This window comes from Camellia sinensis, chromosome 5 (assembly GCF_055761805.1).
Source record: "Camellia sinensis isolate YWXY chromosome 5, ASM5576180v1, whole genome shotgun sequence".
NCBI lineage: Eukaryota > Viridiplantae > Streptophyta > Magnoliopsida > Ericales > Theaceae > Camellia > Camellia sinensis.
Window position 1 is genome coordinate 162528661 of NC_138965.1, and position 12370 is coordinate 162541030.

Below are 12370 nucleotides of genomic sequence, written 5' to 3' on the forward strand. Positions count from 1 at the left end.
GATACATCTAAGTAAAGTGCATCCAAAAAAGTAAAAAAATACCTTAAAATTTAAAAAATATTCACTAAAAACAAGAAAACACGAAAAACAAAAAACTTAGTTTTCAAAAAACTGAATTTAAAAAACTGAAACCAAACACACTGCATGTTTTTTTTTTCCTGGATATTTAATTTGATTTTCTGCTGGACGATGAAATGGATCTGGGCTAGTTTGAGCTTTTTTATTTTTTAGATCAGAAATTTGGGTTGGGCCTTTGCGGTTTCGGTGGACCACAATTATATATATTTTTTTTAGTGAAAACAGTTTTTAAAAATTCAAAAATTAATTTAAAAATAAATTAAAAGTAAATTTTTTTTTTTACATGGGTGTTTTTAGAGAAAAATAAAATTGAAAACAATTTATCAAACAAATTTTAGGTATCAGTCTTATTTTATATATTTTCAAGAATAGAAAACAAGCAATGTTACCAAACACGTTGGGGAAGTTAGTATTATTCTTTTCCCTTTTATGTTTGATTATTTTTTTCTTCGGTCCTTGATTTTTTTTTTCCCACTTCAACCTTTCATATTTTAAATTTTTCTCAATTTACTCTTAAAATTAATTTATGTTCAAAATTAGATAAAAAATTTCACATTAACTATTGCATAACATAAAAAATATATTATTAAATTGGGATTTGGGTTCGTGTTAGGGATGTGAGTTATATATATAATAAAATATTTTTAGCTCATGTGACTATTAATGTATCATTTTCTGTCTAATTTTGGACAAAAGGTAGTTGTTAGAGTAAATTGACAAAAACTTGAAACATGAAAAGTCAACATAAGAAAAAATAAAATTTTAAGACTAAAGTGAAAAAATAATCAAATATAAAATGGTAAAGTGTAATTTACCCCAAAAGTAATCCAGCTTAAGTGAAGCTTTTAATAGTGGTTCAATTTCACACATTCTTAATCTAGGTTAGGTAAAGTTAAAATTAGTTGTTTAATACAGTTTTAGTCCAGCTTGGGGGAAATGCATGTTCCAATTTCAAACACAGACACACATGGGCTCTTAGACCCGGTAATGACCTGCTATATGTCTGAAGAGAGATAAAAATTAAAATCATAAATTCATAACATACTAAATTACACTTTTATGTTTAATCATTTTCTTATTTTGACCTTTGAGTTTTTTTTTTTCTCTTTACTTTGGCCTTTTATATTTTAAATTAGACAGAAAATACCACACCAACTGCTACATGGCATAAAAAAAATTATTATTATTTTGAGATTTAAGTTTATGTCTTATATATAATATGATATTTTTATATCATGTTTCATTATCTATCTAATTTAAGATATAGGTTAATTTTTTGAGTAAATTGAAAAAAACTTAAAAAATAAAGAGCTAAAATAGAAAAAGAAAATTTTCAAAGATTAAAATGAAAAAATGAGCAAGTATGTAAGGGTTAATGAATAATTTACCCATTCATAATATTATCGGTTGATATTTTGATAGGTAACTTTGATGCTAAACGTGGACTTTGGAATTTATAATTAAAATACTTAGGACTAGTTTGTTAATATGTTATTTTAATTAAAACTTTATTATAAACTATCCCATTATCTTTTATTTTTTTTATTTTTTTATGAAACATTAAAAAAATTATTAAAATAATCAACACCAAAGCATAAATTTCATAAATTATTAAAATACTCAATACCAAAGGCATAAACTTCATTATCGTACATGCACGAGCATAGAATTTTCATGCATCCAATTAAATTGGTCAATGAGTCATAACGTTGACGGGATATATATATATATATATATAGAATAAAGCTTGAGATCCTCAGTCGGGGTGCTGGGATCCTCTGTGATTGGTTCAAAAATCAATTTTTTTTTCTTTTTTTGGTTTTCAACAACTTCCAAACTGACACGTGATACTGGAGGGGTCAATGGGAGTCACCCCACTGAAAATCCCAGCAGAATTGATATATATATATATATATATATTTGTAGGGTTCATGAAAACAAAATTACAATTAATTGCACGCGAAACACTTTTTTAACATTTTTCCTTCTTCCTCTGCAGCTTCGTTCCTCTTTGACTAAACAAATCAAATCAAACCAAGGATATCTCACTCTCTCTCATCACCAATCCTTCAAATCATACCCTGCATGCATAGCATCAGATTGATCAACAATTCTTTTTTTTTTTTAATTAACAAGTGTGGGAGTTCAAAAAAAATATCAATTCACTTGGGTCCAATTCAAACAAGTCTTAAGAATGGACTAACACCATCAACAACGTCTACCCAACAAATATCTATCAAGCAAATATTACACTTCTATAAAAAGGAAGCATGACATATTACACTTCTATAAAAAGGAAGCATGACATAGAAGGTAAGGGGAACACAAGCACACAATCATTCTAATTCTTCTTTTATTTTCTTTGATTTAAGTTATTAATTTTATCATAAGAATGTCCCTAGCCGACAATCCTAATTAAGTGGTGCCGGTTATGTTTGTCTATGTAAATCTACAAGGCTAAACTTATCTTTTCATTAAATCTTTTCAATAATCCATATGTGAGAATTTTAAGTCTCACAGAAAGAATATACAAATACGAATTCTCTCTCCCATAAAAGGGGATAACCAACAATCAAGATTTTTAAATATAGGCCATATCGGTTTTTTATCTCTTAATATTGATGCACTATAATATATCAATGATCGATAAGTTGGAGAACGAAGATTACTTGTGTGTTGACAAATTGACAATACGTCATAACTAATTACGACCAATATCACTGATTGATTATAAAAATCTTTACCAATACACTTTGATATATCAGTGGATCATATAAATAAAAATTATTTGCGTATCAGTTTATAATCGATTTATAGCTTGATTCATAGCCAATATAGCCATCCAATTAAGCTGCTGAGAGGGTAATTTATATGTAAATTGGGCCGAGTTGGGTAATGGACCATTCTGTGGGCCATAGTAAGAAGAGCTGAGTAAAAGGGCCTTGTAATTAGTCCGGTCCAGAGGAGCCTTGCTGGTAGCCCGGTCCGAAGGAGCTTAGTGGTTAGCTCGGTCACCACGGTCGGCGCGGTGACAGTTAGCCCGGTCAAACCATCTTGAGCCAAGGTATTTTTGGCTTCTATTTAGGACCTTATTGTTGAGTAGCTCGGTCCAAGTACGCTATGGTTAGCACGGTCTACAAGCAAAGCCGAGGTACATGTTACACATAAAGCGCCGGGATAAATGTAACATGAGTATTGTTAGCTCGGTTACATTGTCATTGTGTCATGACAATGCTAGCTCGGTCGTTTGGATATGACACCGAGCTAGGACCATCTCACTTGGTTTAAGCAGTGAGGAGGGTGTTGAAGGATAAACATTATCTTTCAGGAGTATGATTCCTAAGAGGATTCTGCATGGAGGAATAAGAGTCCTACTAGGATTGTGCCACGCGGAACCTATAAAAGTTCATACCATCACCTATGGAGAGGTAACACAACTTTGATTCTCGGAGAGGTATCCGGCACACACCCGCCGCCTAACTCACGTTTGTGTTTTCAGGGAGTAAAGAGACGACGTTTGGAGGAGCGCGGACTTGATCAACAAGATTATACGAGAAGATTATTTCTTGCTCGTATAATTGGCGCCGTCTGTTGGAATCACAGAAAGAACAAAACCTCTTGATCAAAGTTTTCCTCGCTATACTAGATGTAATGGCGCACAATAAGGATTTGCCGTAGTCCGCCATTGACGGACAAACCCCGGAGAGAGGTGGGAGGCGCGAAGGTTTGCCTTTCATCCCTCCCATGGCAGATTTAAAGCCCCAGCGATAGAACCCCCAGAGGGATGTAAGAGGGAGACGGGGTAACAGCCCCCGTCGCTCATCAAGTCCCGATAGGCAGAAGAGGAGGATCGACCCTTAAGTTTTGGAGGATCAGGTAAAGGAGCATGACGAGTTAATCAGGAAGATGGCGGTGGACATGGAATTGATGAAGCGCTAGATAAAAGGGAAGGGGGTGGCGACAGGAGTGGGGCGCAAGAGCAATACGCCTCCTCGCAACTCAAAAGATCGTGGTAGACATACCACACCATCGCAAGCAGAGAGTAGAAGCCTTAAGACAGGCGACACTCAATCAAGGACTTCCAGAACTCGTTACTTTAGGTCTGAGAGAACGAGATCATTGAGGTCCTATACTGAGGGAAGCACCTATCGGCCCTCACATACGCACCATACATCATCCAGGCAAACGGAGTTGCTTAGATCGTCCGACCTATAGACTGTGCTTGAAGAAAGGACACGACGGAAGGAGGATGCCAGGGCACGCGACCCGCACAGAGTTTCAGCCCTTCAGCAGTTGACTCCTCGAACACATGGAAGCGTCGAGGTTGGAATGCCAATACCGCACCTTGTCTACGAACCAACAGATAAAGTATTGGCAAGGCCACATAGCTCGCCGTTCGTTCCGGCGATTAAGAATGCACCATTACCTTCAGGCTTCATCTAGCCTAAATTTACGACTTACGAGGGAAAGACAGACCCTATATGCACCTAAGCCACTTTCGCTAGGTTATGGCAGTATACAGGCGGAATGAGGCTTTGATGTGCATCCTATTCCCATCTAGCCTTAGCGACCTAGGTTTAACCTGGTTCGAAAGGCTACTAGAAGGCAGCATAGCCTCCTGGACGCAATTAGCGGAGGCATTCGTGACAAGGTTCAGAACGAACACGAAGACACCAGTAGAGATCGATCAGCTACTCTCCATTGACATGGGTGACAAGGAGACGTTGAGATCCTACAACAGTCGTTATTGGGAGACCTTCAACGAGATAGGAGATTGCCCCACAAATCTCACCATCGCGCAGTACAAAAGAGGTCTTCCAGTCGGAAACAGGTTGAGGGACTCAATCACCATGACGCCACCCCTCACAATAGAAGCCTTAATGGAGAGGGTACACCAGCACATTCGGGTGGGGGAGGATGGCGCCCGTGCTACAACAAAGGCTGGTATAACCGTAATACCAAATAAAAAGACTCTGACAAAAGTCAACACGGTAGAACGTTCGAGCAAAAATGAGCGAGGCAGGCGAGACAACGGAGAGGACCAAGATAAAAGGTGGTTGAGAGTCCGCACTGCCATTACCACGGTGTTCAAAAAACCAATCTATCGGATTCTCAGCGAGATACGCGACGAACCCTTCGTCATATGGCCAACTAAATTGGGCGAGGCACAAAAGGACTATGACGAAAGATCCCGGTGCACCTTCCATAAGGAAAAAGGACACCGCACTAAGAATTGCATGCCATTGAGACAGCACCTGGAAGAGTTAGTGGCAGCTAGGCATCTGGACAAGTACATTGAGGGAGGGACGCAGCCAGCTCCCCAAAACCACGATCACCTAGACGGAACGCCGATCGACGCCCCACCTCAAGGCTTGATAAACGTAATACATAGGGTATACGAACCTGAGCGAGTATGTGAGCTCAAGGGCATGATAAAGAAGGCTGAGCACTTAAAGGAGGTATTAAGTGCGCAACCCATCATTAAAAAGGGGAAAACAGAAGCCACAAACGTCATGTCTTTTTCAAACAGAGACTTGGCAAGGATATATTGCCCTCATAATGATGCACTAATCGTCACTCTTCGCATCAAGGATTACGACATCAAGCGAATTTTGATTGACCAAGGGAGCTCATGTGAGATAATGTATTACGAAACCTTTAAGCAATTGAAACTGGAGGACAAAGACTTGGCACCTGCCGTATCTCTCCTGATCGGATTCAACTCAATGCCAGAGTGGCCAGTTGGCAAGATAATCCTCCCAGTCAGAGCAGGAAGCATAACGAAACAAGTGGAATTCTGGGTATTGAAAGCCCCGTCCACTTACAACATAATCTTGGGGAGGACATGGCTGCATGCCATGTGATTGGTAGCGTCAACTTACCATCAAGTAATGCGGTTCCCCAACGAAGCTGGAGTAATTGAAGAGGTCTACGGAGACCAAATTATGTCCATGCAATGCTTCGTTACAGTAAATGGCAGCCGGGCTGCCAAAGGGTTTGTTCAGATGGTGGAAGAACCTGAAAGCAATGAATTGTTTGCGGATGTTGGCAAAGCCGCTAAACAGAAAGCAGTAGAAGACTTGGTACAGGTAAGAATAGATGAAAAAGACCCGAAAAAATTCTTTTTGCTTGGTTCATCTATGTCCAGCACTGAGAGAATAGAGATCATGGAATTCTTGACCTCAAACATTGAAGTGTTTGCCTGGACGCCATATGACATGCCTGACATTGACCCAAACTTCATCTGTCACCAATTGAATGTCCACCAAACTGCAAGACCAATCATACAGCGTACTCGTAGATCGGCACTCCACCACGCCGAGATAGTGGCGGAAGAAGTGGGAAACCTTCTAGAGGCAAGAGCTATCAGAGAAGTGCACTATCCCAAGTGGATATCCAATACAGTAGTGGTGCCAAAGAAGAATGGAAAATGGCGTGTCTGCGTGGACTACAAAACAGTCAACAAGGTGTGCCCAAAAGACAGCTTTCCTTTACCACGGATAGACCAACTGGCAGGACACAACCGTCTTAGCTTTTTGGATGCGTACAGAGGTTACTATCAGATCGCCATGTATGAGCCAGACCAGGAGGTCACATCTTTTACGACGCCAAGAGGACTGTATTGTTACAAAGTCATGCCCTTTGGCCTAAAAAACGCAGGGGCAACATTCCAGCGGATGATCACCAAGATGTTCGAACCATTGTTAGGCAGAACAATGGAGGCGTACATCGATGATATGGTAGTCAAAAGCAAGGATGAGAATAACTATCTCAGGGACCTAGGTGAGATGTTTCAGATCCTAAAGAAGCACAAATTGTGCCTGAATGCATCTAAATGCGCGTTTGGTGTAGGATCAGGCAAATTCTTGGGCTTCTTGGTGACCAATCGAGAAATTGAGGCAGACATTTCTCAGATCAAAGCAATTCAGGATCTAGAGAGGCCCAACTCAGTAAAAGAAGTACAACATCTCACCGGTATGGCAGCCGCGCTAAATCGGTTCATAAGTCGGTCGTCAGACAGATGTTGACCATTTTTTTAAACATTAAAGACCAAGTTTGAGTGGGATGAAGAATGCGACCGCGCCCTGGAAAGTTTGAAGGAATACATGTCTTCTCCACCGCTGCTAGTGACCCCAATACCTGGAGAAGAACTATTTTTGTATCTGGCAGTTTCACAGCACACAATTAGCGCAGTGTTGGTCCGAGCGGAAGGAATCCAACATCTGCCCATCTTTTATGTCAGCAAGATGTTGCTGGGCGCAGAAACCAGGTACTTACCATTGGAAAAACTGGCCTTAGCCTTGATGATGGTCTCAAGGAAGTTGTCGTACTACTTTCACGCCCACACCATAATCGTCCTCACAGCTTTTTCATTAAAAGCTTTGTTTGAGAGGATGAACTTTTCTGGGTGAATCTTAAAGTGAGCAGTAGAGTTGGGACAGTTTGACATCAAGTTTCAACCCAGAACCGCGATAAAAGCCCAAGCTTTGGCAGACTTTGTCTCAGAATTCACACCAGGAAGTCATTATGTCTGCCCAGTTGACTTAACGGGTAAAACCGAAATAGGGATGGAAAGTGGCGCCGGAATAGCGTGACCTCTAATACAGGATACCCAATCACATCCCAGGACAGACTAGAGTAAACAAAAGGAGGGAGAAACAAACCATGCTGCACCAAACAAAGACTTATCAACAAATAAGGACTTGGTACAATCAGATAGAAAGGGGTAAACGGTAAGTGTGGACTTTGAAGAAAACACCAGCAACACTCAGGACCCCAAAGCATCATCCGATCCCTCTATTTGCTGGAAGCTGTTTGTTGGAGAGATGTGGAAGCTCTTTGTGGATGGAGCGTCCAATAGGCACGGTGTAGGACTCGGCATAGTCCTCATCTCACCAGAGGGCCTAGTAGTGGAACAGGCAGTCAACCTTGGCTTCCTAGCATCAAACAACGAAGCGGAGTATGAAGCACTTCTGGTAGGACTAAAATCAACACTTTACATGAAGGCCACCAAGCTAATGGTTTACAGTGACTCACAGCTGGTGATAAACCAAATTTCAGGTGACTACGAAGCAAAGGATGAAAGGATGGCTAAGTACCAAGAGTTAGTCAGAAAAGAGATCATGACGTTCGAAGTAGTGAGGATAGAGCAGATTGGCAGAGAAGAAAACAACAGAGCAGACGAACTAGCAGGCTTTGCTTCAATGACAGACACATGCATCCCATATCCACTACTGATCGACTTCCTACCCAGACCAAGCATTGAAGAACCTGAAGTAGAAGAAGTATGTTGCGCCGAATTAGGCCCTTCATGGATGGATCCTATCATAGTGTTCCTAAAAGACGGCTGTAACACGTCCGCGAGGGCCTCATGCTACAGTTCGGACTCGATTTGTGTCACGGTTCTTAATCTGAACCAAAGAGTCCAAATCTGGCAAATCGTTTTGAGAAAACAGATTTTGAAAGAAGTGCCAAACATGGACTGCTTTGCCAGATATAGAGTCGCCACCTAAATATTTTTAAAATGGGAAATTTAGGAAACCCTGACTCGGTGCCGAAGGCCACATGTCCGTCATCACCGGAGTTGTCTCGGCTCGGGAGCTTGGGTACGATCGGGGAAGGTCAGCTATGAGCACCCCCTCTCGCCTGGTCCGAAGACCAGCCTCTACTAACCGTGATATCCAGTTTTGAAAACGTTATGTGTTCTTATTCCGATTATTAGCCTAGAATTACTATGTTATGCGCGCAGCAAACAAGTATAGACCAAATCGCCCAAATTGGAACAAAACATTTCGTGTTTGTTTTGAAAATGGTTTGCTACTCGCAAGTAGGCTAAAATGCAGATTTTACCACCCTCAAGTGGGCTTTTAGAGAAGATGATTTTGTCACTATCTAGTGGGCTTAAAACTCACAGTTTTAATGCATTATTCCAATTTAGGTAATTTGACCTCCATCCACAGGCATTCAAGCAGTTATATCTCATGTAAGCACTTAGCCGCATGGCAAGCATACTATCATGGCAACACTCACACGCATGCGGGATGCTAAAGCATAAACACTTACATCGTACTCCGTGCCAAAACAATAAACTAGTTAGCAAACATGCATGTCCTAGTTCATGTTAGATTGACTAATGCAACACATACGGGATGCAATTGAAGTAGGCTCGGCTAACCTAAGCATGGCATGTGAGATGCAATCAATTGATGCACGTATTCAATCTTGAAATTAAAGTACAAATGCAGTTAGCATGATGTGCCGAGCCTGATGCATGTCAACAAATGCATGAATGCACGCATGCATAGCATAAGGTATGCTAAAATAAATGTGCCCTAATCTACCATCATAAGTAGGTAAATAAAAGGGAAGAAAGAAGTGGAGGTTGGAAGACACGCACACCACGCACACACACTTATTACAGACACGCCCTCACTCGGAGGGACCAAAATAATAATACAAATTAATTAACTACGCAAGCTAATTAAATATTACAAATTGCTTAATTAATTAACAAATTAACTAATCTAGGAAAACAGGTAAACCGCCTCGGGAAATGCGCCGCCATGCATAGGCTGCCTCTGTTTTCTTTCCTCTGCTCCTCTGAAGGCTACCAAAACCTCAGGACTGCTTCCTTGGACACTGAGGAGTGCCACCGGCTGAGTAGAATCGCCACCGGCAGTGTGGTGTAGTCATCAGCACAAGATGAATCCATCGGCTGCTTGTTTACTGCCGGTCGGCAATATATACTGCCGGTCGGCAAGGAATGTCTGCAGAACCTGCAATTGACAGCAACAGAGTGCAAAGCAAAGCATGGCGGCACAATTCAAGGCATATATGCACCATTCATGTCCCTTATCATGGTAATGACTCAAAGGGGCATGTGCCTCGATTCTCGGACCACCAATCACGCATTTCCATGCATGATGGCCCAAGGAATCAAGTATGCAACTTTCATGTCAAATGAAATGCAAACCAATCAAACAAACTAAAACCCAACCTCTATCACATGATCAAGAGGCAAGGCATGCATGCCAATGCAATGCAACCTAGGCATACGAGCTAAGGATGCAACATGCCGATACAAGCAAACATGCAAGGTGAGCATGCAAATAAGCAAGGGATGGTCTTAAACATGAATTAGGCAGCTCTAGTTAGGCCCAAAACAGTGGCCATAATATGAAAATGAAGTGCCTCGAAATGCGTGCACACGGGCACGCAAACCGAGGCAATGGCATACGCAATGCAATGGCTAAAATGGCATATAGAATGCAACATGGACTTATACTAACATGAGAGAGCCTCAGCCACACTCACATAAGAGGCCGATGAATGAAAATGAAGTGCCTCGAAATGCGTGCACACGGGCACGCAAACCGAGGCAATGGCATACGCAATGCAATGGCATGGAAAATGACATGCAAATATGCTAATGGGATTTCAGCACTGAAATATGGGGGAAAACAGCCCCGGAATGAGGCGAAAACACACCCGATGCATGGAATAGTCCCGAAACATGGACTTTGGCACCCGAAATGGCCTATAGCTATACAAAGCATGCATAATATGGACATGGAACATGAAGACAGAAGCAAGACAGCTCTGAGATAAGAATTTTTACAGTTCATGACATGGCCAAACAGCAAGCAAAAATAGGGCTAAAATGGCATACAAAAAAAAAAGGCCCTAAACATGAGATTATGAAGCAACTCACAGCTGCTGTCCCCAAACATGTTAGGGCCCTTCAACAACATTGAAGAGGGGCCCAAAATATGCACATTCACAGTTCATGGCAAGGCTCGAAAACAGATACAAGCATGGCAAACAATTTATGCAAGATTAAGGCCACAAAAGGGCTATAACATGAAGTACACAAAATATTCATCAAACAGCCAAAGACCCTTAATGAAACATGACAAGGGGGTCAAAATATGGCTGTTTTGAGTTCGGACCTCAGCCCAAAAACAGCAACATCAGGGGCTGCCAAGACATACAAAAATGGGACCAAAAAGAGGATATAAAGGGAAGTACAACATGGAAGTCCCAAACAGTGTTGAGCCCTTCTTAAATGTTGAAGAGGGGCCCAAAATAAGCCTATTTTCAGTTTACATCAGGCTCTAAAACAGATCACACGCAAGCCAAAAATTCTATGCAAGATTATGGCATTCAAGGAGGATATTGAAGGAAGTGCTAGCTACTATCCTCAAACAGCAAGAGGTCCTCAATCAAACATGAAGAGGACCTCAAAATATGATGGTTTGAAGTTTGGGTCGGAGCCCAAAGATGTAAGCACAAGGAGCTAAGATATAGGCCAAAAAAATGCGCAAAAGAGGGAAAATGAGACTCACCCTTGTAGAACCAAACTTTAGCAACCTTTGGACTGAGTTTGGGAGCTTTTAACCTCTGGAGGACAGCCTCAAGCTGCTGGAATAGGCGTTGGATGCCTTGTGCTATGAGTTGATGAAGGAATGACCCAAGAACAAGGGTATTTGATGGTTGAATGGGAGAGATATAGAGAGAGATCAAGGGTTGTGTGTATGTATATCAGATATATCTATATATCTCTGGTTTTTTGTTGCCTCAAATCTCTAACCTCAACAAAGGAGGAGGAGAGGTGCATATATATGCAAAGCTAAGCTTCTAAGACAAGCTTCAAAGGGTCAAAGGGGTTCAAGGCTTATTGGAGAAGCTTGGACAGCTGGTAGGCTTCTTGAGGAAGCCAAGAAAAGGGGTCAAGGCTTCCTCAAGAAGCCTTGAGCAAAGGGTGCAAGAAGAGGGGCCAAAGGTGTGCAAAGGGTGCAAAACAAGCACACATGCACGTGGGGGATCAATTCTGTGCATTCCAGCTGGCACAGCTGGAATCCACTCAATCTGCAGAATGCTCCGGAAGGTCGTCGGCTAGCAAAAATTTCCGGTCAGCACAATAAAGTGCCGGTCGGCACAATAAATGGCCGGTCGGCACAATAAATTGCCGGTCGGCACAAATAGAGTGCCGATGGGTGGCCGGTGAGGTCAAAAAAGTGCCGGTGGATGTCTAGATTGAAGCCCCGGAAGTTAGCTTTCCAATGGCGCAAACCTTGCATTAAAATTCCTTCTGTGCAAAAAGTTATGCCCTTTTCCGTGAAGCCGCGCAGATTCGATCCAACCGGGATGATGCCCGACTTCAACTGATCATATCTCCCCCACCCGGACTTGGCTCTAGGAGATTCTTGAGTGCAAAATGAAGCCCCAGAAGTAAGCTTTCCGACGGTGGTGGCCCCATAGCTAAACTCCAAGTGTACAGACAGATAAGCCC

The 12370-nt window shown here is 41.6% G+C and overlaps 1 protein-coding gene across 1 annotated transcript in view; it reads right to left on the reverse strand.

Annotated features, from left to right (window-relative positions):
* Nucleotides 1–1686: 1686 nt before the first annotated feature.
* LOC114276072 (EG45-like domain containing protein 2) overlaps nt 1687–12370 on the reverse strand; it is a 37670-nt gene continuing 26986 nt past the window's right edge. Inside the window, exon 3 of the mRNA XM_028217797.2 lies at nt 1687–2159. Within this exon, the coding sequence (XP_028073598.1) occupies nt 2153–2159 (7 nt within the window). The 3' untranslated portion in view covers nt 1687–2152. The remainder of the gene's footprint in view (nt 2160–12370) is intronic.